Raw genomic sequence first — 23,441 nt, 5'->3', positions numbered from 1 at the left:
TTCGGTTTATGTCCATACTTACTCCATGCTTTCCCTACTGTCCCCCACTCACCTGAGCTAAATATCGCCAATACGTGAACGTTTTCTCTCACGAGTGAGACTGGGTGGAAGTTAGTGAGCCTGGAGAAGGAGTCAGTGGCAGTGACATCAGGTAGCGTGGCCGCTCTGAGGAAAGGGCAGAGTGAGTGGCCGAGAGATACGTGCAGCCGCGGTGTTGCACAGGCCCTGTGAGGCGATCGCTAGTCCCTGTGTGGGGGAGGCGCTGTTGGAGAGAATCGTGTCGCCGCGGAACTGCGCAGGCTCTGTGAGGTGATCGCTAGTCCCTGTGTGGGGGCGGAGCAGCAACAAGAGGCCTGCCGCGATCGAGCAGGTTCAGTGGAGGAGCCGCTGGTCTCCTGCGCTTGCTCACTGGTGCCGCTTTCCCGGAGGACGGCGGAGACGGCGCACTGAAGGGTAGTGAGAGAGGCGCGGTCGCCGCTCCCCTTCTTCCCGCGCAGCCTTCCCACAGTGTCAGCCCTAGGACCGAGTGGCTTGACCTGTGGGGGAGGCACTGTTGGGAGTGGATTGGGGCCCAAAAAAAATTCTGGCCTCCTTCAGCTGACCGGGACATTGGAAACAAATGCCAAATACTTCAAGTAAGGAGTGATCTGGGGGCTAAAGAGGGAACTGGGATCTGCTGTGGGTCTGGGGACTATCAACAGAAGGTCCCGGAGGGGAGATTCTTCCCCCTTTTACCTGACTGGAAGTACAGAGTTGGCAAGTCAGGGAGAATTGAGTCTAGGAAGCCACTGAGACTCTTACAAAAGGGTGACCAAGTGGGAAAAAGGCCTCTGAGCTTATTTGAATGCTGTCATTGACTGTGTTTATTGCTTAACCTTTCTATTACAGTGGTGGAAGAGGAAGCTTACTTTAAATTCACTTTGGTAAACACTTGATGTCCTTTAGTGAAGCAGGTTGTAGAACTTATTTTACCCACTGGAACTATACAGAAATTCCTTTTACCTTTGTAGGCGACAGACTCTGCTTCTTATTGTGCCAAGGCCATATTACCAAGGGTATCAACTGTGGAACTGTCTGCTAAACCTGAATATCTTCCTGTTTAAAAAGACAAAGAGCTATTGAGTGTAATGTGAATACTGATTACTCCATAGGGAAACACAAATCTTGCTGCTACTTAATATAAACTGTGAAGCTGTTGTTTAACTTTTATCTTTTGGGAGAATAAGTGTATCACCAGGTACAAGGTATTGTTGAGTTTTAATTGATGCAAAGAAACAGATGGAGAAATACTTGGTGTGAATAATAACAAAACTGTCAGATGAGATAAGTAAGAGTAAACAGAATTATTTTTATAAAACAGCCCATATTTTCCTAAAATTGGTGTAGTGTCATTTTTGAATGGATGGATGCTGAGTTACTGTAAGGGTGTGACGCAAGATTAACACTTTTGCCTTTGGGTTTGACCGTCCTACTCTGTGCCAGGCTACCCTATGTGGTGTGGAAACCCCAGGTCCAACATAATTGGTGTCCAGCGGTGGGATGACAACTGTGCTTGCGTCCACTCCATAGACCTACACCTGGAGTTTTCTCCTGGCGGACTCCCTAATTATATTTTTGTTTTTCCAAATTTACTCCTGGTGGTGGGTGGAGGTAGCTTCTAATTACCCTCTTAACTAATTTCTTCCAAGCGGCTGTCCCTGACTCTCATTGGCAAAATGGAATTTGCTCTGGGAGAATTAGAGACCTATACTGTGGCTCAACTCCGAGAATTTTGTCAAAATATGGGAGTGTTCTTCAAGTATGGTGCTAAAAAGGGGGAACTCCAAACCAGCTTGAGAGCGTGGGTGGCAGCGCACCCAGATGGGAAGGAGGAGGAAGAGGGGGAGCGGGACACGGTTATCGGGATAGATGTGTTGTACCAGCCTGAGAGGGAGAACCTACTGACAGGTCCCAGAACACTCTCAAGGGAGGGCAGCAGTGTTTCCGTGAGAAGTTTGACTGAAGTCGAACTAGCGGACAGGAGGGAGAAAAGACAGCTGAAGTGGGAGTTAGCCCGGTTGGAAAAGGAAAGGGAGGAGCAGAGGATGGCTCATGAGTTGAAACTCAGAGAGTTAGATCTCAAGGCCCTACAGGCAGGGACTCCCAGTACTCCTAATGGTGGCAGCAAATCCAAAGATACAACCAGGGAACCAGACCCTACTTACCAAAGGACGAAGTTGCCGGCTATAGCGCAGGGGATGACATCGCCAAGTGTCTGGCTGCCTATGAGGTCTCCTTAAGAGCCCATGGGATACTGGAGAAACACTGGGGGGGTGGCTTGTATAAATACATGCCTCCTGCAAGAAGGGATACACTTTTGGCCCTAGAGCAGGGAAAGCAGACCCACTACCCCACCATGAAAGTGGCGCTGATCAAGAAGTTTGGACTGACCCCAGAGAAATATCGGCAGAAGTTTAGGGGTAGTCACAAACTAGGCACACAGAATTGGGTGGATTTCTTGGACTACGCAAAGAAGGCATTAGAGGGATGGGTACAAGGCAGCGAGGTGAAGGACTATGAGGGGTTGTATGACCTTATTCTCAAGGAGCACCTACTCGAGAAATGTTTTCCCGAGCTGCGACAACACCTGGTGGACAGCAAGCTGACCAGCCCCCGGAAGCTTGCTGAGGAGGCGGACTTCTGGGCTAGTACCCGGGTGTCCTCAAAGGGGACTGGAGGGGATTCCCAAAGGACCGGACAGGGCGCCCCCCAGAAGAAAGAGGGGGGAGACAAAAAGAGGGAGTTCTCAAAAGCCCCCCGAAACAGTTTCCAGGGAAAGGGAACAGGATTCACCCCTAAGGCTAACCCGCCCAGAAACCCTCATCCTGGCCAAAGTTAGCAGCCAAGGGTTGATCACTGCTTTGAGTGTGGTGGCGTTGGACACTATAAGGGAGATGTCAACTGCCCAAAGAGACCACCCCCTCCCCCTGGAGGAAAGGCCCCGGGAGTAGCTAGTGTAGTGCTCGGGGAGGAGTTGCCCTTAGATAAGGGGGGGAGAGGGAGGGTGTCACCTTAGTGTCCCTGGGAGATCGGGAGATGGTTCCTAAGATCCAGGTGCCCTCAAATACTACAAAGTATGGGCAGTGGGTCACCATCAATGGCCAGAGAGGGGAGGCTCTGAGAGACACAGGAGCCAGTATGACTATGGTAAGGAGTCAACTGGTGTCTCCAGAGCAGGTGATTCCACATGTACTCCACCTCGCTGCGATGGCTGACGTCAGATTGGGCCACTACCCTGTGGCTGAGGTTCCATTTGAGTGGAAAGGGGTTGCAGGTTCACTTCGAGTTGCCGTAAGCCCTGCCGTGCCAGTCGATTGTCTGCTGGGGAATGATATGGAGCACAATGCTTGGAAGGAGGTGGAATACCGGACTCATTCTGAGATGCTGGGTACACCTGACTGGGCCAGTGCTAGCACAAGGTCCGCGACTACCCGGAGGGAGAGTTCGCTTGGACTGGAGCCTGGAACAAAGGCCCAGCCAGCTGCCAAAAAGGGAAAGAACCGAGGACAGGAGAAGCCTGCCTTGGCTTCCACGCCCCATGAGACAGATAGGCCACCTGTGGTGGTGGACCAGGAGTCCGTGGAGGGGGAAGTTGTCTCCCTGGAGAACTTACCTATCCCTGCTGAGTGGCATGTGGAAGGAGGGCCTACCAGGGAGGAGTTTTGTAAGAGCCAGAAGGAGTGCCCTACCCTTGAGGGACTGAGGCGACAGGCCGAAGCCCAGGCAGCAGGGAGCGTTACTGGGAGTTACCATATTTACTGGGAGGATGGACTCCTCCACAGTGAACCTAAGGCACCTGTGCACGGTTCATCATGGGCCTTGGTTGTCCCTCAACGTTACCGAGCCTTCCTTCTAGAATTGGCTCATGAGATACCCTTGGCAGGACACTTAGGACAGGACAAGACCTTTGCCCGGCTTGTCCCCCACTTTTACAGGTCTCAGATGAGGGTGGCATCCGACACATACTGTCGGACATGTGTATCTTGCCAAGCCAGTGAGAAAACAGGGGTGAAGCTGAAAGCTCCCCTGGAACCACTTCCTGTCGTTAGCACCCCCTTTGAAAGGGTGGGCATCGACATTGTGGGGCCATTGGATCCACCAACTACAGCTGGTCACAGGTTTATCTTGGTTCTGGTGGATCACGCCACACAGTACCCAGAGGACCATTACTGCACCTGCAGTGGCTAGGGCCCTGATGGGGATCTTTACCCGAGTGGGTTTCCCCAAGGAGGTTGTGTCCGACAGGGGGACCAACTTCATGTCAGCATACATGCGGGCTATGTGGAAGGAGTGTGGAGTTACCTACCGGTTCACCACTCCTTATCACCCACAGACCAATGGTCTGGTGGAAAGGTTCAACAAGACCTTGAAAGGCATGATAAGAAGTCTGCCTGAGAGCCTGCGGAGGAAATGGGACGTCCTCCTACCCTGTTTGTTGTTTTCTTACAGGGAAGTTCCACAGAAGGGAGTGGGCTTCAGCCCCTTTGAGCTTCTGTATGGGCACCCTGTACGTGGACCTCTCAGCCTGGTGAAAGACGGATGGGAAAAGTCTCCCAGGAAGCTTCCCCAGGATGTGGTGAGCTACATGCTGGCCTTCCGGATCCAAATGGCTAAGTTGTGGAAGCAAGCTTCAGACAACTTGGAAGCCAGCCAAGCAGTGATGAAAGAGTGGTATGACCACAACGCTCACCGTGTGGAGTTGGAGCCTGGCCAGAAAGTGTGGGTGATGGAACCTGGAGAGCTTAGTGCCCTCCAGGATTGCTGGGCAGGCCCCTTTGAGGTGATGGAGAAGAAGGGTAAGGCCACCTATTTGGTGGACCTTAAGACCCCTCGACAGCCCCTACGGGTGCTTCATGCCAATCGTCTCAAACCCCACCATGGAGCAGAGGAGGCGGAAAACGAGCCTCTCCCTGATCTCTTTTCGTCTCAGGAAAAGGATGGGTTGGTTGAGGGAGTAATTCTTTCCCCATCCCTAACTCCTGAGCAGCGGGAGGACTGCCGCCAGGTCCTGGAGCAGTACTCCTCGCTGTTCTCCCTTGTTCCGGGAAGGACCCACCTGTGTACCCATGATGTGGACACAGGAGACAGCCCACCAGTGAAGTCTAAGACCTACCGGCTGTCAGACAAGGTGAAGGCCAGCATCCACAGTGAGGTCACGAAGATGCTGGAGCTAGGAGTAATTGAACCTTCTAGTAGCCCCTGGTCCAGTCCGGTGGTTCTGGTACCAAAAGCTGCCCCACCGGGCACCACTCCAGAACTAAGGTTCTATGTGGATTACCGGGGACTGAATTCAGTGACCAAAACTGATGCACATCCGATCCCTAGGGCGGATGAAATTATTGACCGGCTGGGAGCTGCCCAATACTTGAGTACCTTTGACCTTACTTCAGGGTACTGGCAGATCTCCCTTACAGATGGAGCAAAGGACAGGTCAGCCTTCTCCACGCCTGAGGGCCACTACCAGTTCTGCGTAATGCCCTTTGGGCTCAAGAACGCCCCTGCCACCTTTCAGCGGCTGGTGAACCAGGTCCTCTCTGGGATGGAGGCTTTCTCTGCTGCTTACCTGGATGACATTGCCGTCTTCAGCAGGAGTTGGGAGGACCATTTGTGTCACTTACAAGCTGTTCTCCAGGCCCATAAATGGGCTGGCTTGACAATCTAGGCCAGTAAATGTCAGATCGGGCAGGGGTCGGTTGTGTACCTAGGCCACTTGGTGGGCAGGGGAGCGGTGCAGCCCCTCCAGGCGAAGATTGAGGCTATCATGGCCTGGGAGCCCCCCAAGACCCAAACTGAGGTCCGAGCCTTCCTGGGCCTCACAGGTTATTACCGTCGCTTTGTGAAGGGGTATGGCACTATTGTGGCACCCCTGACTGAGCTCACATCCAAGAAGCAACCTCGACGGGTAGTCTGGACGGAGGCTTGTCAGCAAGCCTTTGAGAAGCTGAAACAAGCAATGTGTGCAGCACCGGTCCTGAGGGCCCCGGATTTTTCTAAAGAATTCATTGTCCAGACAGACGCATCAGAGCATGGCATTGGGGCAGTGTTATCGCAACTCAATGAAGAGGGTCTGGATCAACCTGTGGTCTTCCTGTCCAGGAGACTGCTTCCCCGGGAACAGAAGTGGAGTGCAATTGAGCGGGAAGCTTTCGCAGTGGTATGGGCTCTGAAGAAGTTGCGGCCATATCTGTTTGGCTCGCACTTCCTGGTTCAGACCGACCATCGATCCCTTCGTTGGCTGATGCAAATGAAGGGGAAGAATCCCAAGCTGTTGAGATGGTCCATCTCCCTACAGGGAATGGACTTCCGGGTGGAACATCGGCCTGGAGTGGACCACGCCAATGCAGACGGTCTCTCTAGGTATTTCCGCCTTAGTGATGAGGACTCCCGAAGGGTTGGGTAGCTCTCCCCACTTTCAGCTGGGGGGGACGCGTGTTTGACCTGTCAGCCCTTTGGGTGGTCCCTCCTATTATTATTTTTTTTTTTTTTGTGCTCTTTTTGCCCCTCAATTCCTTTCATTTTTATGTCCACCGGAATTTTTAGGTGTTGTCCCAGGGGCTAGGTACTCCTTGACCTTATAATTCCTCATAGGCCTAGAAATCCCTCCTTTTCCAAGGGCAAGTTTAGTTACACAAAATGGTGGCTAGTAACTGCCAAAAACTGATTACCTCAGGGACTGGCCCATAGACACATATGGGGAATCTAGAACCTTCTGGCCTGTTCTAGACACTAGGGGCTAGGGGTATAAAAGGCCAACTGTAAAGCGGCCATTTTGTCATACAGAGAGAGAGTCAGCTGGAGTGCAGGCTGTGGCATTAGGTGGGGGTAGGACATTCAGAGGGTTGACTTCCTTCTTTAGGGTTGCCTCCTTACTGCTTTTACCACCCTCTCCCCTTTTATCTACAGAGCTGACCCTGCCAAGTTGTGTTCCTGATGACCCTGGACATAAGATCCTCCCAAAACCTGAAAGTTGACCCCTAGCCTGGGGGGGAATTGGAGTGATCTTAAGAGACTGAACTGTGAGGTAGTTCTGCCCCGTTGTCCAGTGGGTGAACATCTATTAGAAACTTTGAGAGCATTACCACGATAGGAGAGAGAACAGAAGGTGCGGATTTGATCCCCCCCTTTCTCCTTCTGTTTATGTCCATACTTACTCCACGCTTTTCCCTACTGTCCCCCTCTCACCTGAGCTAAATATCGCCAATACGTGAACGTTTTCTCTCACGAGTGAGACTGGTGGAAGTTAGTGAGCCTGGAGAAGGAGTCAGTGGCAGTGACATCAGGTAGCGTGGCCGCTCTGAGGAAAGGGCAGAGTGAGTGGCCGAGAGATACGTGCAGCCGGGGTGTTGCACAGGCACTGTGAGGCGATCGCTAGTCCCTGTGTGGGGGAGGCGCTGTTGGAGAGAATCGTGCCGCTGCGGAACTGCGCAGGCTCTGTGAGGTGATCGCTAGTCCCTGTGTGGGGGCGGAGCGGCAAAAAGAGGCCTGCCGCGATCGAGCAGGTTCAGTGGAGGAGCCGCTGGTCTCCTGCGCTTGCTCACTGGTGCCGCTTTCCCGAGGGCGGCGGAGACGGCGCACTGAAGGGTAGTGAGAGAGGCGCGGTCGCCGCTCCCCTTCTTCCCGCGCAGCCTTCCCACAGTGTCAGCCCTGGGACCGAGTGGCTTGACCTGTGGGGGAGGCACTGTTGGGAGTGGATTGGGGCAAAATAAAACTTCTGGCCTCCCTCAGCTGACCGGGACATTGGAAACAAATGCCAAATACTTCAAGTAAGGAGTGATCTGGGGGTAACGAGGGAACTGGGATCTGCTGTGGGTCTGGGGACTATCAACGGAAGGTCCCGGAGGGGAGATTCTTCCCCCTTTTACCTGACTGGAAGTACAGAGTTGGCAAGTCAGGGAGAATTGAGTCTAGGAAGCCACTGAGACTCTTACAAAAGGGGAACCAGTAAGGTGGAGAAGGGTGACCAAGTGGGAAAAAGGCCTCTGAGCTTATTTGAATGCTGTCATTGACTGTGTTTATTGCTTAACCTTTCTATTACAGTGGTGGAAGAGGAGGCTTACTTTAAATTCACTTTGGTAAACACTTGATGTCCTTTAGTGAAGCAGGTTGTAGAACTTATTTTACCCACTGGAACTATACAGAAATTCCTTTTACCTTTGTAGGCGACAGACTCTGCTTCTTATTGTGCCAAGGCCATATTACCAAGGGTATCAACTGTGGAACTGTCTGCTAAACCTGAATATCTTCCTGTTTAAAAAGACAAAGAGCTATTGAGTGTAATGTGCATACTGATTACTCCATAGGGAAACACAAATCTTGCCGCTACTTAATATAAATTGTGAAGTTGTTGTTTAACTTTTATCTTTTGGGAGAATAAGTGTATCACCAGGTACAAGGTATTGTTGAGTTTTAATTGATGCAAAGAAACAGATGGAGAAATACTTGATGTGAATAATAACAAAACTGTCAGATGAGATAAGTAAGAGTAAACAGAATTATTTTTATAAAACAGCCCTTATTTTCCTAAAATTGGTGTAGTGTCATTTTTGAATGGATGGATGCTGAGTGACTGTAAGGGTGTGACGCAAGCTTAACACTTTTGCCTTTGGGTTTGACCGTCCTACTCTGTGCCAGGCTACCCTATGTGGTCTGGAAACCCCAGGTCCAACACTGTTGCTGGACAGTTCTTGGAGATGTGCACCCCAACCCTCTAAAGAAGCGTCTTTGGTAAGAGTAAGTGTGGGCGCTGTCTCCTGGAATGAGCGACCTGTTGCGACGTTGGGAGGGTGAGCCCACCAAGCCAATGCTCTCTGTATGCGAGGTGTCAGTGAGACCTTGACGTTGAACGTCCCCGAAACCTGTCGCCACTGCTTGTCCAATTCTTCTTGGATTACTCTCATGTGTAACCTGCAGTTGGGGATAAACGGAATGCAGGATGAGGCCATCCCCAGAAAGGATTTTAATGTTCGGACAGAAACAGACCTTTTTTAGCGTAGAAGATCCACCATTTTTTAGATGCGTGCTTGGCGTTCTGTTAAAACAAACACCTTTGCTAGGTTTATGTCTATTAACCCTCCCAGAAAGACTCTTTTTATTTGTGATTTTTCGAGGTTGATTGAAAGACCCAATTTCTTGAAGACTGACAGGCAAGTCTGATTGTGTTGCTTTGCTGCGAGAAAGGTTGGGGCCTTTAACAGGCAATCGTCTAAATAAGGGTAAATTTGTATGCCCTGCAGGCGTAGATAAGCCGCCACCGGAGCCATGATCTTTGTGAAGACCCTTGGAGAGGAACGAAGGCCAAAAGGCAGAACCTTGAATTGGAAGTGCTGTGTTCCTACTTTGAAGCGGAGGTACTTTCTGTGCCTCTGATGGATTGGCACATGAAAATATGCATCTTGGATTGAGGAGAGGAACTCGTTGGGGTTGAGGAACTGGAAGATTTCCGACAATGTCAGCATGCGAAAAGTTTGAGACTTGATGTATTTGTTGAGGGCCCGTAGGTCTAATATTGGGCGCCACTCTACTGATTTCTTATTGATAAGGAAAAATCGGGAATGAAAGCCTGTCCCCTGTTGTAATCGAGGAATAACTTTGACTGCCCCTTTCTGAATCATGACTGCAATTTGTGCAAACAGTTCCTTCAAGTGTGCAGGAGGGGGATCTGTAGGCGGGCGAGTGGGAGGAAACTTGATAAATTTTAGAGCGTGGCCTCTTGAAATCACATCCAAGACCCAACGATCCGATGTTATTTTTGACCAATTTCAAGAGTATTGGGAGATTCGACCTCTAATCTTCAAAGTAGGATATGACTTGGTTTTGAAAAAGTCATTGTTTTTTAGAGGAATTACCTTACCTGTAAGAGGATTTTCTCCTATACGGTCTTGAATCATTTTGTCTGGATTGATTCTGGCTGGAGTAACGCTGTCTGTTGTCGCCATAAGAACGGTATTGAGAGGAAGAGCCATGAAAAGTGGATGATGCGCCCCGGCCACGTGCTCCACGAAAAGGCTGCTTTCGATATTGGAGAGATCCTAAGGCGCGAGCAGTGTCCGTATCCTTTTTGATGGACTCCAAGGCATCGTCCACATGCTTGACGAAGAGGGACTCTCCATCGAAGGGCATGTCGAGTATCTTTGCTTGCACCTCCGGTCGAAAGGACGTAGCCTTAAGCCAGCCCTGCCTTCTTAATACTGCGGCGCCTGCCAGTTGTCGGAACCCTGTAGAGGAAATATCGATTGCGCAGTCTATAATTTCTGACGAAATCTTTTCACCCTCTTGTAGGATTTTCGGGGAGGCACACGACATTCCTCCGCCCTACGGGCTTCTCGCTCACCATACTTCACCACTCCACGATTTTTAATTGTGCCCGACGCGTTTCTGGGAACTTTTCCCTTCATCAGGGGCTGCCATGAAGGAATGCTCGTTCACGCATCAATATTCGCCAGACATTTATTTATAACAACACCCATGGTAGGCGTATGCTTGGTGCATCGTCATACCAAGTTTTCTGGGATATGTAGTCCATTTGATCCATGTGAGGCATTACAGCTTTAAAGTAAAGTCGAGTGTTCCTTAAAAATTAATGCATTTAATCATGCCTATAGTAGGCTGTGTTTGTGGTGCAGTACGCTGTGATTCGCCAGACATTTATTTATAACAACACCCATGGTAGGCGTGTGCTTGGTGCATCGTCATACCAAGTTGGTGCACCACAAACACAGCCTACTATAGGCATGATTAAATGCATTCATTTTTAAGGAACACTCGACTTTACTTTAAATGCACCAAGCATACGCCTACCATGGGTGTTGTTATAAATAAATGTCTGGCGAATATTGATGCGTGAACGAGCATTCCTTGATGGCAGCCCCTGATGAAGGGAAAGGTTCCCAGAAACGCGTCGGGCACAATTAAAAATCGTGGAGTGGTGAAGTATGCTGAGCGAGAAACCCGTAGGGCTAGGAATGTCGTGTGCCTCCCCGAAAGCTCAGGCACTTTGGACAAACATTTTCTTACCGGCCGCCTGGTCGGGTGGAGAGCACCATCGACTGCGGCAGCGTGTACCCAGGGCAGCAGTCTGAGGCAATCGCTTCCAAACGAGTTGGAGGTTTGAGCCCAGGACTCCAGGCGAAAATCACAGCGTACTGCACCACAAACACAGCCTACTATAGGCATGATTAAATGCATTAATTTTTAAGGAACACTCGACTTTACTTTAAAGCTGTAAAACCTCACATGGATCAAACGGACTACATATCCCAGAAAACTTGGTATGACGATGCACCAAGCATACGCCTACCATGGGTGTTTTTATAAATAAATGTCTGGCGAATATTGATGCGTGAACGAGCATTCCTTGATGGCAGCCCCTGATAAGGGAAAGGTTCCCAGAAACGCGTCGGGCACAATTAAAAATCGAGGAGTGGTTAAGTATGCTGAGCGAGAAGCCCGTAGGGCAGAGGAATGTCGTGTGCCTCCCCGAAAGCTCAGGCACTTTGGACAAACATTTTCTTACCGGCCGCCTGGTCGGGGGAGAGCACCATCGACTGCGGCAGCGTGTACCCAGAGCAGAAGTCTGAGGCAATCGCTTCCAAACGAGTTGGAGGTTTGAGCACAGGACTCCAGGCAAAAATCACAGCGTACTGCACCACAACCACAGCCTACTATAGGCATGATTAAATGCATTAATTTTTAAGGAACACTCGACTTTACTTTAAAGCTGTAATGCCTCAAACGGACTACATATCCCAGAAAACTTGGTATGACGATGCACCAAGCATACGCCTACCATGGGTGTTATAAATAAATGTCTGGCGAATATTGATGCGTGAACGAGCATTCCTTGATGGCAGCCCCTGATGAAGGGAAAAGTTCCCAGAAACGCGTCGGGCACAATTAAAAATCGTGGAGTGGTGAAGTATGCTGAGCGAGAAGCCCGTAGGGCGGAGGAATGTCGTGTGCCTAACCGAAAGCTCAGGCACTTTGGACAAACATTTTCTTACCGGCCGCCTGGTTGGGGGGAGAGCACCATCGACTGCGGCAGCGTGTACCCAAAGCAGCAGCCTGAGGCAATCGCTTCCAAACGAGTTGGAGGTTTGAGCACAGGACTCCAGGCGAAAATCACAGCGTACTGCACCACAAACACAGCCTACTATAGGCATGATTAAATGCATTAATTTTTAAGGAACACTCGACTTTACTTTAAAGCTGTAATGCCTCACATGGATCAAAAGGACTACATATCCCAGAAAACTTGGTATGACGATGCACCAAGCATACGCCTACCATGGGTGTTGTTATAAATAAATGTCTGGCGAATATTGATGCGTGAACGAGCATTCCTTGATGGCAGCCCCTGATGAAGGGAAAGGTTCCCAGAAACGCGTCGGGCACAATTAAAAATCGTGGAGTGGTGAAGTATGCTGAGCGAGAAGCCCGTAGGGCAGAGGAATGTCGTGTGCCTCCCCGAAAGCTCAGGCACTTTGGACAAATATATATATATATATATATATATATATATATATATATATATATATATATGTATATATATATATATATATTTTTTTTAGGTATATTTGTTTCTTACTGTTATTTTACGTACCGTGGGACTCCCACTTCGACGACGGGGAATTATTCAAGCATGTGAATCTATGAAAGACACAGGAATACTGGAGAAACTTAGATTTGCGTTATTAATGGCTAAACGATTGCACCCATTTAGGTGCGGCTTACGCCCTCTGAAAGATACTGCTCATCCCTAGCGTTTTATACTACTTTGTATGTTTTCCGGATCTGTTACCAATGATATGTGGGAGGGTTTGAGAGGTCCTAATTATGAAGCTGATTGTTTAGCAGCACAAGTGTAGTGGCTCATGAGTTACAATTCTGAACAGTCAGTGACTAGCACTGACTGACCACAATTGGAAGCTGTGGTGCCACCAATTATGTTGTACGAGGCAGTCATTGGAAATATTCCTCTTCCCGCAAGTAGCCCTATATCAATCCATGTGGCCCGACAGTGCTGACAGCATTTAGTGAAGTGTTAAGGGTTTCAGGAATGTATGCACCAGTAATCCTGTTGTGGTTTCTTCTGGAATTCAGGGCTTTGACTGGTCGGAACAGAAAATACCCTTGGAAGGAAGCAGATATACTAATAATAGGTCATTTGTATTTCAATTAAGATGCTACACACATGCCTCTCTAACAAATGTGCGGGTGCTAGGTCCCAGTCTTTTTCTCACTCGGAGCGTTGACAATGGCAGTTAAAACAACATGTGGTCAGGGTACATTGAAGCACCTACTGACACTGTAGATGCTGCTCTCACAAAGACGAAACAAACACGCCAGTAAACTATTATATAGTGCCATTTCCACTGCACTATCCGTGGGTTAACAGACTTGAGAACACAGTGAGAGGAGGTGCTGGGGAAGGAGTTAACAGATCGGGAGTGGGAAAAGGGGCTACAATATACTACAACAGTCATGAGGAACACCCCAGATTCAAATATGCACTACATCAGAATTATTTGACACCAAAAAGACTGTCCCATATATTCCCAGGGTATCTTGATACCTGCTCCAGATGCGGGACTTCAGAGGCAGACTTTAATCAATTTGTGGGTCTTGTAGTAATTTCATTTAGGCACTAACTTTATCAAGATGGTGATATCTCTTTACACCCATCACACTACTAGAGTCAAAACTCGTTGTACCATGTGCAAACAACTTTAAGTTAGACAAGGGACTAGACAGGTCTGCCCTTTCCAGACCTCTTTCTTCTAGTAATCAAACACCTTCTATTGTCAATCAAAAACAATAGGAAAATCTCTAGTATTTCATTTAGTGAGACATTTGTTAAAGTGGCAGCCAATGATGAAATATTTGAGCCTTCACTGAGTGTGCAGTCTTCCATTCCAGCCCTAATCGAAATAATTGAAGAATACTCATGTGTTTCTAGGTAATCACTGAATAAATATAAGTGAGAGTTGAGACCACTGACCATACTATGTACCAAAGTTATACAATGCAATACTAGCTTGTTATAGCAATCACACTTTAGAAAATATTTAGGCATCTATTGTAATGATGATGTTATCAAATGTAAAAATCAAAATGAAGAGATCACAGAACGTTTGGAAAGTTGGTCCCCAAAACTTAACATGGTAAGGCAAAGCAGAAACAATAAAAATGATGGTCACACTAATGATTAATCAGCATGTTTGCAATCAAACTATTACATTATTTCTTTACAGACCTAGACAGTATTCTGTATCACTTTTTGTGAATCTCCAAAAAGCCTTGCATAACCATAAAAATCACCACAGACTCCCAAAGATAATAAAGCAGTCAATCTTTCAGATTTCAAACTATATGAAATAGCATTTCTGTTCAAACAAGGAATTCTCTTGTTTGTCTCTGACAAGACATATCTCTGTCCAAGGCAAATCCCAGAAAGATCAATTGTAAGAAGGCTCCCCCTTATTTCAATACTCACCATTTATAACTTAGAAATAGCTCATTCCAAACGTATCCTTAAGGATATTAAGTTGTCCTAATACATATTGATCATAAACTCTGAACGAAATGAAGAACTTTAACCTACCATCTTTGTGGACAAATACAATTATTAAAATAGACGGTACAATCATTACATCAATAACAAAATTGATTGAAAGTGGGATTTTTTTATCAAGAGTCTAGGTTCCTAAAATAACCTACTAACCTTTGCTAACATACAGGGTATCTGTACCCTATTAGATTCACAAGTCTATACATTTATGAGACTTAAGGAGTGTATTCAAAACTACCCACACCAGGCAATAGCCATCCTTTCCTAACTTAAGTTAATAAACAGACTATTAAAGGGAAGGCATTTAGTCTCTAAGATCTACTCGCTTCTCTGCCCAACACATACTAATCTACTAAATAAACTCAAAGAAAAATAAAAACTAGATTGGATCAAAGTTCACCCAGAGTATATTGACACTAAAACATGGTCCCAGATTTGGATCACACTTTTTGTTAAAAAAGTTACAGCTAGCCTCGTTAAAACGACATTTCTACGTCACATAAAGAGCTCTAGACCCCATTACATTTACAAAAGTTGGACATCAATGACAAAAACACATACTTGAACTGTCATTCAATCAGTAATTGTCTCAAATTAACAAAAGTTCCGAATACGGTCTATGCACACGCAGGTAGCATTTTTAGTTTTAGTCCACCTATGAACCTCTTGTTTGCAGTCCTATAAGCAGTATTTAGAACAGACATCACAAACATTTCTAAAGAAAATCATCTTTTACTGGACCTGAAATTCACGCTGGCTCACAAATCAGTCCTTTGTAGTTGGAAAGACTAAAAAGTGTCTCCATACATATCTGGTGAGAATGGCTAAACTTTAACAGAGGTGCTGATAATATAGCTTTACACCAAACATGTATGTCCTCAAAGAAACACTTTACCTGGAAAAATATGCACCTCTATTTTGCCAAAATTAAGCCCTCATGAAAAACAACAATGCAACATGGTATACATGCCCTTTGTTATTTGTCAGATACTATCTCGTCTTACTCTGACTCAGATTAACAACACTATAGCTCCAATGTCTTTCTACTTACTATACTTTCTATTTTACTCTTTCCATTGCCTTTTGTTGTTTCAAAAGCCTCTCATCACATTCCTCCAACATTAGTTACTAAGACATAGATTCAAGAAATAGGTATAAGAAATACTCTTATACTTTAGTACCAGATCTTTAACACTAGTATGATTACTTTAAGGTACATGCAAATACCTTTTTCTAGCATCTACCCACCGGACACCATTAGCACTTATATTTGCTTTGTGTTTTATATTCTTTTTACTGTATTTGCTAAAGTTCAATAATTATTCTGAAATTTAAAAAAACGCCCAGTTTCCAGTGTAATCTGTGTTTCCATGTGTAACATTAAAATTGAAGTGCATTCTGTCATATAAATCATTCTGTGAATGTATTTTAGCTGTAATAATTACATGTGGCTAGTATTAATTGTAATTTTGCATTCAGTATTAGTTCTATACTTTTCTTTAATTAAAGGAAATGAAAATCATGGCAGTAACATATATGCGGAGCTCAGAAAGTTTTAAACAAAATCAAGCAAAAATGAGTTTCCTGTCCCAACAGTGAATTAGGCAAGTTTAGTAACAGTTAAGTTTATTTAAAAAACAAACATAAATGGAACATTTTACAGTGGTTTGGCCCCATGAAGCATAAAACATGGGACCATAAGATGCACAACCTACTCACCGCATAAACTGACTGAAGGCTTTGTAGTTGGTGAGTGAGTGATAATCCTCCTCAGAGAACACATGGTCCACATCCTCCAGACCCCAGCCAGCAATCAAGGCTGCAGATGACTTCTGCTCCACCTGCTGATATAAACATAAGACTTCTATAAATGGGTAGCAGTCAACCTTCCCCAATTACTATTGAAGGACCGGCAAGGACCCAAGGCCTGAACCGCTGCTCAACTTCCCAAGTTAAACTGATATTCATTGATGAATCCTGACCACCAATATGCGCAATGAAACACAAAGCCTCCTCAAGCTTCACATTTCCCTCTCTTCAGTACAAGCTTCACAACACACCACTCATGCCTTACAAACACAAGACTATAAGATCTTGCACTTGCTTCACCCCCTCCATCAGTCCCATCTTGACATCCATGATCTCCCTCTCTCTCGCTCTGGAGGACACCCCATTCACCTTGCAGCATAAAGCACACACCAGGGCATGAAGTCACTATCAGCCTGATTCATGAAGCTAAATTGCGGGCGCAATAGCTGCGAAAATGGCTTTGCGCCCGCAATTACCCAAATGGGCATTCATGAAGAAAATAACCAAAGCGCAAAACACAGATTGCGAATTCGCTAATAATTTGCGCCAAAGCACGGAATTAGAGAATAAAGTTAGCGAATTCGCAATACTAGCGCAATCGGAATTCATGAAAATTCTCTAATAGCGAAAAACCTCAAAATCTCCATTAGCGCCGCGCAAATTAAGGACAACCCAAAGCAGGTGGTAACCATAAAAGTGATTTGCGAAAATTTTGAAAAACTGTTGGCCAATCAGGAACAGGGACAGGGCTGACCAAACACACATAAGGAGACACAGCAGCAGCAGTTGGTGTCTCACAATGCCAGGAATGTACATGGTGGTCAGGCGGCGAAGGCTACAGCGAGCAGCACGGAGGAGACGCAGAATACAGGAGAGGATATTCCGCCAGCGGATCACCCTGCTGGGACAAACCAGGGAGCAGATCTATGCGAAGTACCGGTTGAATGGGGCCATGATAATTCAACTCATACACGACCTTGACCCCCTGATGCAGCACCCAACAAGGCGGACCAATGCTGTGCCTACACATGTACAGGTATTGTGTAGCCTGCACCTCCTGGCCTCTGGTAGCTTCCAGGGGATAGTAGCCGCAGCAGGGGGGATATCCCAGCCCACCATGTCACGCTGCCTCCGGAGTTTTGTTGACGCAATGCTCACCCAGCTACACCGACACATCAGATTCCCCACCAGCCAACAGGAACTGGACTTGACAAAGTTAAACTTCTACAATGTGGCCCATTTCCCATCTGTGATAGGATGCATAGACTGCACCCACATTGCCATCTGCCCCCCAGCTGCGACGGAGTACATGTACCGGAATCGGAAGTCATACCACTCCCTCAACATACAGATGGTCTGCAATGCCAAGACTATCATAACTGACATCGTGGCCCAGTACCCAGGGAGTACCCATGACTCTTTTATATTCCGGCACAGCGGTCTCCACACACGACTGGCCAGGGGAGAATTTGGGGAAGGACACCTACTTGGTAAGTACACATTGTCAACAATTACACATTGCAATGATGTAGCTGCGCAGCTCAGGCACTCACCCTCTGCTCCTCACATGCAGGTGACAGCGGCTACGCCCTCCGGGAATACCTCCTCACCCCATACCTCAACCCGGCTACACCACAGCAACGGCGGTACAATGTTTCTCACATACGGACAAGGAATTGTATAGAACGGACATTCGGCCTACTCAAGAGCCGGTTCCGCATACTGCACAAGACAGGTGGGGCCATGTACTACAGTCCTGATGTGTGCTGCCGCATTGTGGCTGTCTGCGCAATATTACACAACATTGCAACCAAGCGCCGGATACCAGTCGAGATCTCTGGCAGTGAGTCTGAAGGGGACGACCGTCCACCAGCACATGTGCGGCATGCACGCGGGGAGAACCCTGCTGAAGGACACAGACGGAGCAACCACATCACTATGAACAGTTTCTGAAGGCCACAATCCACTCACCCAACATTCACTTCTGCATGGCAATGTAAAAAATGACAGGAGGCCCATGTATGTTGCATGAATAAATATTATTGTTAAATCCACAATAATAACGTAAAGTATACATTCATAATATTGCAGCAGTATTGCGCCATACTGCTCCTAACTAGCCACTGGACATGCTTGTATCATCAGCATTATCTAGGCAACTTGCAAGGAACTCAATTGCGCCTCCGCCGCGCAGCCCCCAAACGACGCTCTGGCTCTTCCTCTGGGACGGCACGTGTCCCTGCAGTGGGCCTGGTGCTGCGGCGTAACACGCCAACCATTGAGGCAGACAAGCTGCTGGCACTGGAGGCGCACTCACTGGTGTCGTCCCTCCCCACATTGCCTTCACCAGTAGGATGGAGTGCCAGTACGGCAGTGGTGACCTGCTCCAGCACCCGTCCAACATCCTCGACACATTGTATCAGCTGCTGCTGCTGCGCCAGGCACCGTCGTGATAGCTGGGAGGTGGCATTCCCCATTATGTAATTTGAGCGGGTGTAGGCTGTCAGGCGCGTTAGGAGCTGCCGGTGGCGTCGGCGGGCGGAGGTGCGCTGCGATATAACTGCAGCAGTGTTGGCCTCCATGGCCGCCGCCATGCGCTCAATACTATCACCCACATTGGCCACATTGCGGCCAATTTTATGTAGTTGCAGCTGGATGGCCGCTTGCCGTCGTGCCTGCTGTTGGTGAATGCGTAGCATCCGGCGCTCAGTGCTCATGCCTGGCTTGCGCACAGCCATCCCCCTCCTGCTGCTGTGTGATGTGTCATGGTGGGAAGCCCTGACATGGCTGCTCTGCTGGCTGTCCACAGTGGGTGTGTGCACAGTCACCGCAGTTGATGCACCAGGAGTAGATGGTGCCACGGGTGGTGGAGTTGTGCTTGGCAAAGGTGCAGCACCTGATGGTGCTGAAGCTGTTGGTCTGGCCCTGCCTGCAGGGTTAGGTGCAGCGCCGGATGTTGCTGGCACTGTTGGTCTGGCCCTGGCTGCAGGGTTAGGTGCAGCGCCGGATGTTGCAGGCACTGTTGGTCTGGCCCTGGCTGCAGGGTTAGGTGCAGCGCCGGATGTTGCTGGCGCTGTAGGTCTGGCCCTGGCTGCAGGGTTAGGTGCAGCGCCGGATGTTGCTGGCGCTGTATGTCTCGCCCTGGCTGCAGGGTTAGGTGCAGCGCCGGGTGTTGCTGGCGCTGTATGTCTTGCCCTGGCTGCAGGGATTGGTGCTGCCAATGATGGTGCTGGACCTGTTGGTGTTGGCCTGGCTGCGGTGTGTGGGGCTACGCCTGATGGTGCATGAGGTGTTGGTGTTGGCACCTCCTCCGCATCCTCTTCTGACTCAGCGATCTGCAGCATGTCGCTGTCGCTGCTGTAGTCGCCGCCACCTGTGAGGGGAATTGGACTTACATTAATGCCATGTATCTGTCACACGTACAGCTTAGCGATAGCTCATTTTGGGTTACGTCTGGCTGCTTTGGGGTTATTTTACATTTTTATTTTACATTATGGGCAGTGTACATGTCCGACATTGCTTGTGGCCATGATCTCATGTGCATTGTTTGTATGACTTGGAATGCATATGGGAGGCTATAGGGCCATGGCCATTGGTAGGGGACAGGGTCGCAGTCGCATGCCACTTACCTTGGCTGTCTTGGCTGGGTCGGGATGAGTCCAGGTTGGTGACACCTATGCATGCCTCTGTCTCGAGGGTGTCCTCCACGCGGTCCTCCATGGGGGTATTGGGTGGGACAGTAGGGTCTCCGCCCCCAGTACCAGATGTCTCGCCCAGCCTCTCTGCCACCCTTTCCTTGGCATGACCTCGGAGGTCGTACCACCTCTTCTTTAATTCGTCCAGTGACCTGTGTGTCACGCCCACAGCGTTCACTTTGGCAGAAATTCCTAGCCAGATGCGACGTCTCTCCATCTCTGGCACCCTCCGGGAGTCCTTTCCGAAGAGTTTAGCGTGGTTTTCAACCACTCCCTCGATGAGGTGCTCCAACTCCGGCTCGGTAAACTTGAGCTTTCTCTTGCGCCCGCTGTCACTGGGCCCGGGTGCAGTCTCCTCTGTCATTGCTACTGTCGCTAAAGGGTGACTAGCGCTACTTTGGAGGTGTCCCGGTAGGAGCTCTCAGTTTCGCTGCAGACTCGCGGTCAGCCTCGCAGTTCAGAATGGGTGTGGCAACTGGCTGCTTCCTGGTTGCGACGTCATCACGGCGCTCGTAAAGCGACTTCCCGTTGGTGAGTTCTCGCTACTGGCGAGATGTCGCAAATGTGGATTTGCGTGGCGCTAAATAGAGACGGAATATCTGGGTTTTTGCGACTTTTTCGGCGATTTCATTTTCTCGCTATCGATTTTAGCGCCCGTGTGCGAATCGCTTAGATTACTCGCTATCTATGATGAATTCCGATCTGCGCCTTTCCATTTGCGATTCGCTGTGATTCGCTAGTTGAGAGTCGCTGTTTCCTTTCTTGATGAATCAGGCTGTATGTTCCAAGAAAAACTGAATTCTAAGTTTTAGTACATCTGTTTGAGATAAGAGCCACCAAGACAGACAACCATCCTTGACAACTCCTCCAAACCCCAAAAAGACAAGACTGCGGGATTTCTGGGCCAGTAGTCAACCTGATCCTTGAGGGGGAGAGTGCTTGATCAGGCATTAACAATCAAAACCTTACAATATTTGTGAGGGATAACACTCCTTTACTGAGGTGGTCTTTCAGGCATATCTGAAATCCTTGTCAGCAGCATGGTGAACATAGAGAGTCCCCATGGAAATAAATACTTGCAAAGAAAAAATACCTTTCACTAAATGTGAGCTCTATAAGAGGACACAGAACCTTATTAACAGTTTTATGGGCAGAGTGGAACGTCCAGAGGTTGTCCACTGTATTTAGAGTGACATTAACTATAATGCAATAGCATTACAGCAGGCAGGACGTCTGTCATGTTTTTTACTAAGTACCCTATCCAATAAACCCTAAATGAGGCCTAAAGTCCTCTTGATGAACACCACTACATCTCATTTTGTTCCAAGTGAAAGGTGTAGGGCTGTTAAATCACACTGTTACAGTCTAACCTTTCAACAAATTCTAAGGCTGAATTCTATGTTTTGCCAAAAGAAAGGTGTATAATGGGAGGTGAGTGAAAAAAGAATCTGCACAGATTCGAGTAATAAACACGTGAAGGCTGGACACTAATACATACATGCCTATTTCTGGATCAACAGGATGATCAACAACTATGTTGCCCTTTTCCTTAAGACCTTAGGAATGCTTTGAATCTGGAAAAAAAGGAAGCTGAAGAGCAGTGAAGAAACAAAACTGTAACAATGTTAACGAATAGCTTGTGCAGAAACGCTTCGAGTTGTGGTATCTTCCCATGCAGCACAAAGATCCAGTCAAGGAAATGTAAATCTCTTCAGTATCAGATTGAACATGCTAGGTAAAAGCTAAGAATCCAGTGAGGAATGAAGCTCAGAATTTGGCCACTCACCGTCGCAAAGATAAAAGGTGAGCTACAGCCAATGAGCAAAGGCAAAGAGCTCTGGATTTCTATTTGAACACTCTACTGATTAATAGCTGTAGTACTCGTCATCTATAGAAGGCTGCTGACATCACTGAGCTGCGCAGCCTGCGTAGAGTGCTCTGGATTTACAGAGGGATGGCAGCTCTGTACAGAGTACAATGGGCCACTTGTATGAAACAATTTTGCATTTGCAAATGGTGTGAATCGCAAAATTCAGCTGTTTGTGAATGCAAATTAGCCTTTCATGATGTATGAAATGCTTTGCAGATGCAATTTTAGGTAATCGCAAAAATTGCAATTACCTTAAATTGCAATGCCAATTTGCGATTCCCTTAGCACATGTACCCAGCATTTTCTAAATGCAAACTGTGCATTTAGGAATATGCTATTACTATCAATTTCAAGTCAATGGTAACCATGCATAAATTAAAATAATAAATGCACAAAAATGCATTTTTCAAAGTGCCATGTAGCACACACATTCTTCTAGGGCATGTGTGCGCTTTACATGTGCACATTTTTTTTTTGGGGTGCTTCAAGGGGGCCTTAGGCCCCTGGCACCCTTGGTTTGCATTACTAATTTGTGATTACCAATTATGTAATCGCAAATTAGTTAATGCAAAACCATTTGCATCTATGGGCCTATATGACAATAAGAACGAATGGACTAGTATCACCTAATAGCGAATATCTAATTACCGACCGCTATTTGGTAATATTAAGAAATTGCTAAATCTTTCACGATTCCTAACACACATAGCATTTTGCGATCACCAAATAGCTATCCGGTAAAAATCGCTACTTACTAATCGCAAAATGCTTTTTTGATACATGTGGCCCAATTTCTTTAAAAACATGCAAACAGCTCCCATCCTTGCCTGTGCTTCAGCACATTCTTTATTTTCATGTGTGTGTGTGCGATGTGTGTGTGTGCGCAGTCTTACAGTAGAAAGGAAGGAGAGGTGAAGGAGAGGCTCATCATTACTGAAAAAGGTTGCCTAGCACTGTCTGGCCTATTGCTCCATCACTGTGAGCTGCAGCATCCAAGCCGTAATGTCTGGCGTGTGGGTATTCTTCCAGGTTGCAGCTCTGCAGATGTCCTGCATAGGTAGTTCGCCAAAAAAAGAGCAGTAGACGTAGAGATCGCTCTTGTAGATGCTTTCCTGCAGATTGATGGCAATATTGGATTGGTCTCGAAATCCAACATCCAAATCCCCCTAATGGATAGAGGATAGCTCTTCTGTGGCGCACAGAAGGACACAAAGAGCTGGGTTTATTTATCTTATTTATTTATTTGTTTATTAAATTTATATGGCGCACAGCTACCCGGAGTTTTCCCGGCGCCTATGAACACGCAAGACAAGAGGTATGAGCCGGACGCTGTAGTGATTAAAAGGTTCTACAGATTAAAAAGCCAAGTTTTTAAAACTTTGCGAAAATTTAAGGTAGTGCTTTTCGAGACGTAAATGAATTGGGAGAGAATTCCAAAGGGAGGGAGCCAGATAGGCAAAGG

General features: G+C 47.5%; 1 protein-coding gene across 8 annotated transcripts in view; it reads right to left on the bottom strand.

The window, feature by feature from the left end:
• CHD3 (chromodomain helicase DNA binding protein 3) overlaps nt 1-23,441 on the bottom strand; it is a 1,139,027-nt gene that overhangs the window by 970,008 nt on the left and 145,578 nt on the right. For 7 of the 8 annotated variants that reach the window (XM_078670235.1, XM_078670239.1, XM_078670240.1 and 4 more), the window contains exon 4: nt 16,325-16,449. In XM_078670235.1, the coding sequence (XP_078526361.1) occupies nt 16,325-16,449 (125 nt within the window). The remainder of the gene's footprint in view (nt 1-16,324; nt 16,450-23,441) is intronic. The other variant, XM_078670234.1, reaches the window with a different exon arrangement.

The sequence above is a fragment of the Lissotriton helveticus genome, chromosome 12 (assembly GCF_964261635.1).
Source record: "Lissotriton helveticus chromosome 12, aLisHel1.1, whole genome shotgun sequence".
NCBI classification, from domain to species: Eukaryota; Metazoa; Chordata; class Amphibia; order Caudata; family Salamandridae; genus Lissotriton; species Lissotriton helveticus.
This window is presented reverse-complemented; position numbering and strand designations above follow the sequence as displayed.